Here is a 4,015-nt window from a genome sequence, read left to right as displayed (position 1 = left end):
TTTTTTTTTTTTTTTTTTTTTTTTTTTTGAGTTGTTTTCTAGTTTTGGTTTTCTTGAGGGAACCGTTATTAGCATACCTAAGAATTTCACTTCTACAAAATCTTCATGCATACGCATGTTATGATTTTGTAAGTGAGTATACAAATATATGTAATCACAAACAGTATTATTTAATAATCATAAATAAATAAAATATTATACTCTTGATTATTTTTTTCGTTTTACAATTGTAGTTGAGATTAATTTTTGATCCATTTGTTGGTTTCATATATTGATATTAGAAAAAAAATTGAAAAAGAAAAGAAAATGAGTGTCATATCATATCGTAATTTTTGAGTTGTTCTATTTTTTAGTTTTCCTGAAGGAACCGTTATTAGCGTACGTAAAGGAGTTCACTTCACAAAATCTTCATGCATAGGCATGTTATGATTTTGTAAGTGAGTATACCAATATATGTAAACACAAAAATTATTATTTAATAAACATAAATAAATAAAATATTATACTCTTCATCATTTTTTCGTCGGTTCTTTTACAATATAGTTGAGATCCATTTGTTGGTTTCATATATTAATTTTAACATGAGTAAAAATCAAGATTAATTCATTCATCTTATTTTAGCTATGATTATACAAAATGTCAACAAACGAAGAAATGAGAACAAAGAAACAAAAAAAAAACTGATTATGAGAAGAGAAAGAGAGAAAGGTCCTATAAACTTCTTGAATCTTGATGCTTCTTTCTTTCTAAATATATCTGATGATTTCAACTGCAAATTTTCCCTTCTTCGTTTCATTGATCTCTCCAATCTGTGATTCAAAAACAAGTTAACACAAGAGTTTAATACTTTGAAACTAATCACTAAGTAAAAAACTCACTTTCCAAGTTTTTTACCTTAAGTCTCCCTTTCCCGCTAACGGAGACAATATCACCAGTCTTCACTAAGGTTCCGTTCTTAGTAACGGTTGCCCAATTAACCCGAACGTCTTTACTACTGCATTTCGCAGAAGAATGCTGTTTAGCTAAATTAGAATGCAGTGAAAGATCTCACATAGACGAAAGAAAGATTTCTTTTACGTACCTAATAAGATCAACAAGCTTTGACCGCGAAATCTTAAAACCAGCACTAGCTACTGCATCTATTCTTAACGAGGCTTCCACAGTTTTAAAGGTATTTGTCCTAATTAATACACAAAACAGTCAAGCCAATGCAAAAACACTTTTTCAACGCTAAAAATCGTGTATGTTCCTAAGGGATTAGCACTCATACCTAGGAGGTTCGTATTCAAGAGCAAGCAAAGGTATCTTCGTACAAGTTACACCAACATTTCCGACCTATGAATAAATTTTTATTTTACATCAGATGATCAGAGTACTGCAGAGCAAGGATTTAGTCAATGGATTATAAAGATTAGCCAGAAAAGTTAAAACCTTGTCGAGAGCAGATACAACAAAGTCAACTAGTTCAGGAACAATCAGGACCTGAGCTCCCTTTTCCTCCTTCAGTAATCATCAAAGTCATTTAGCCAAAGAAATGATGAAACAAGGAAAGATTTTGTAATGGAGCTGACAAGTGTTTGTTATATAGAATCAATCAAATGATGATACCTGAATTAAGATATCCCCAAGTTTCTCCCTGGAAATTCCTGTGCCAAGAATCGCGCCGAGGAAGTCACCGTGAGAACAAGGTTGAAACCCAAAATCCCCTGTGATACTATAAGTTGAAAAAAAACAACATAGACACACTCAGATGTTGACAAGAAAAAAAAACTCAAAAAGAGAACATTACAATTCAAGACTTGTACCTTAAAGCTGCAACTATATCTGGATCACTGGTTAACACATCAGGATGTCCAATAGAGATCCTACACCGTTCAGCCTAAGAGACAAAAGACAGATTCCACCTCAGCTTATGCTAACATTTTCAGAGGAAGCTTTTCGTTGAAAGATGAAAACAAACCTCAGGGTAACCTCCTTGAGAAACTATCTTAACATCAACAAATTTCCCCAATACTGAAACTGATTCTTTAACAATAGGTGGTGTGAGAAAATCTGTGTGCAGAACTTCTCTTCTTGATGCTGCACGTCTCGCCTATAAACAATCACACCATTGAGATACACTGAGATTGAAGACGTATCCTCATAGAAACAGAGAATTAAGGTAGAGAACAAAGGAGAATAGTACCATTTCAAGAATTTGCTTAACTTCTTTAGCAACAGCTTGGTCTCCAACTCCTTTGAGGAGGAAATCTACATCTCCCCTTATTGCTTCTGCAACGTGACATCTTCTCAAAGCTGCAAATTTTTTTGGACATTTCATCAGAAAAAACAAAACTTTAGTGAANGATACAACAAAGTCAACTAGTTCAGGAACAATCAGGACCTGAGCTCCCTTTTCCTCCTTCAGTAATCATCAAAGTCATTTAGCCAAAGAAATGATGAAACAAGGAAAGATTTTGTAATGGAGCTGACAAGTGTTTGTTATATAGAATCAATCAAATGATGATACCTGAATTAAGATATCCCCAAGTTTCTCCCTGGAAATTCCTGTGCCAAGAATCGCGCCGAGGAAGTCACCGTGAGAACAAGGTTGAAACCCAAAATCCCCTGTGATACTATAAGTTGAAAAAAAACAACATAGACACACTCAGATGTTGACAAGAAAAAAAAACTCAAAAAGAGAACATTACAATTCAAGACTTGTACCTTAAAGCTGCAACTATATCTGGATCACTGGTTAACACATCAGGATGTCCAATAGAGATCCTACACCGTTCAGCCTAAGAGACAAAAGACAGATTCCACCTCAGCTTATGCTAACATTTTCAGAGGAAGCTTTTCGTTGAAAGATGAAAACAAACCTCAGGGTAACCTCCTTGAGAAACTATCTTAACATCAACAAATTTCCCCAATACTGAAACTGATTCTTTAACAATAGGTGGTGTGAGAAAATCTGTGTGCAGAACTTCTCTTCTTGATGCTGCACGTCTCGCCTATAAACAATCACACCATTGAGATACACTGAGATTGAAGACGTATCCTCATAGAAACAGAGAATTAAGGTAGAGAACAAAGGAGAATAGTACCATTTCAAGAATTTGCTTAACTTCTTTAGCAACAGCTTGGTCTCCAACTCCTTTGAGGAGGAAATCTACATCTCCCCTTATTGCTTCTGCAACGTGACATCTTCTCAAAGCTGCAAATTTTTTTGGACATTTCATCAGAAAAAACAAAACTTTAGTGAAGTCTCATACAGTTAGTTTGATTGCAAGCTTCACTCTCTAAGATTAAGAAAGTTCAACTAAGAGAACACGTAAAGACAAGTTCATGCCCTAACCTCAAAATTCCCAATTAAAAAGTTGCAAAATTTCATCAAGAAGAATCAATTGAAGGTGTTCTTCGTCAAGCAAGTTCGATGGTGAATCCAAAATCATCACTAATTTCAGACAAATACAAAGTAGTAAACAAAACCAAGGTAAGTAATGGGGGAATGAACCTGGATGTCGGAGAGGAAACGATGCGAGAGTGGAGAGATTTGTGATAAGGGTTTTGTGATTTGTGCGAAGTTGAGAAGAAGCTGCCACTGACCGGAAAGCTTGTCTCAAGATGACCCATGGNAGACCTTTGTTAATCTTCTTCCCCTCATCCAAAGTAATAGAAGAAAACCAGGAGAGCAACCAGGAGAACAACTGCAGCGGAAGAAACAGTCCAAACCCATAACCTATAAGCTTTTCTACGCTTCAGGATGGCTTTTAGGACAGCCTCATTTCCTTTTTCGTAATATCTATACCTAAAACTTCTCTGTTTCTGAAACACTGATCTCCCGGTGACTGTCTCTCTTCTTCTATCTACATCCAAAGAAGCCTTCTTCTTCTTCGCTCTCTTCTCAAGTTCCTTAAGCTTCTTTTCAGCTTCCTTTTTAACTCTTATGGCAGCTTTAGCAGCAGCTTTTTCATGTAGCTTCCTCTTCCTTTCCATCGCTAGCCTAGCTTTCTCTATCTGTTCTTCTCGTTTC

General features: G+C 35.5%; 3 protein-coding genes across 3 annotated transcripts in view; all 3 read right to left on the bottom strand.

The window, feature by feature from the left end:
* Positions 583 to 2,330, bottom strand: LOC104778243 (putative RNA-binding protein YlmH). The gene is made up of 9 exons (XM_010502642.1): positions 2,186 to 2,330; positions 1,961 to 2,092; positions 1,806 to 1,879; positions 1,609 to 1,714; positions 1,432 to 1,500; positions 1,271 to 1,335; positions 1,082 to 1,180; positions 895 to 994; positions 583 to 809 (listed from the first exon to the last, which is right to left on the bottom strand). The coding sequence occupies exons 1-9, from the start codon at positions 2,318 to 2,320 to the stop codon at positions 747 to 749; spliced, it is 843 nt and encodes a 280-aa protein (XP_010500944.1). The 5' UTR covers positions 2,321 to 2,330; the 3' UTR covers positions 583 to 746.
* LOC104779337 (putative RNA-binding protein YlmH) lies at positions 2,492 to 3,615 on the bottom strand. Its single transcript, XM_010503690.1, has 5 exons — positions 3,612 to 3,615; positions 3,087 to 3,196; positions 2,862 to 2,993; positions 2,707 to 2,780; positions 2,492 to 2,615 (listed from the first exon to the last, which is right to left on the bottom strand). Exons 1-5 carry the CDS (start codon positions 3,613 to 3,615, stop codon positions 2,492 to 2,494), a joined length of 444 nt encoding a protein of 147 aa, XP_010501992.1.
* LOC104778242 (proton pump-interactor 4-like) overlaps positions 3,626 to 4,015 on the bottom strand; it is a 10,689-nt gene continuing 10,299 nt past the window's right edge. The window contains exon 6 of the mRNA XM_010502641.1: positions 3,626 to 3,999. Coding sequence (XP_010500943.1) covers positions 3,643 to 3,999 — 357 coding nt within the window. The 3' untranslated portion in view covers positions 3,626 to 3,642. The remainder of the gene's footprint in view (positions 4,000 to 4,015) is intronic.

Source organism: Camelina sativa, chromosome 3 (genome assembly GCF_000633955.1).
Source record: "Camelina sativa cultivar DH55 chromosome 3, Cs, whole genome shotgun sequence".
Lineage (NCBI taxonomy): Eukaryota > Viridiplantae > Streptophyta > Magnoliopsida > Brassicales > Brassicaceae > Camelina > Camelina sativa.
The sequence above is the reverse complement of the archived record's forward strand: the minus strand, read 5'-3'. Positions and strand labels throughout refer to the sequence as shown.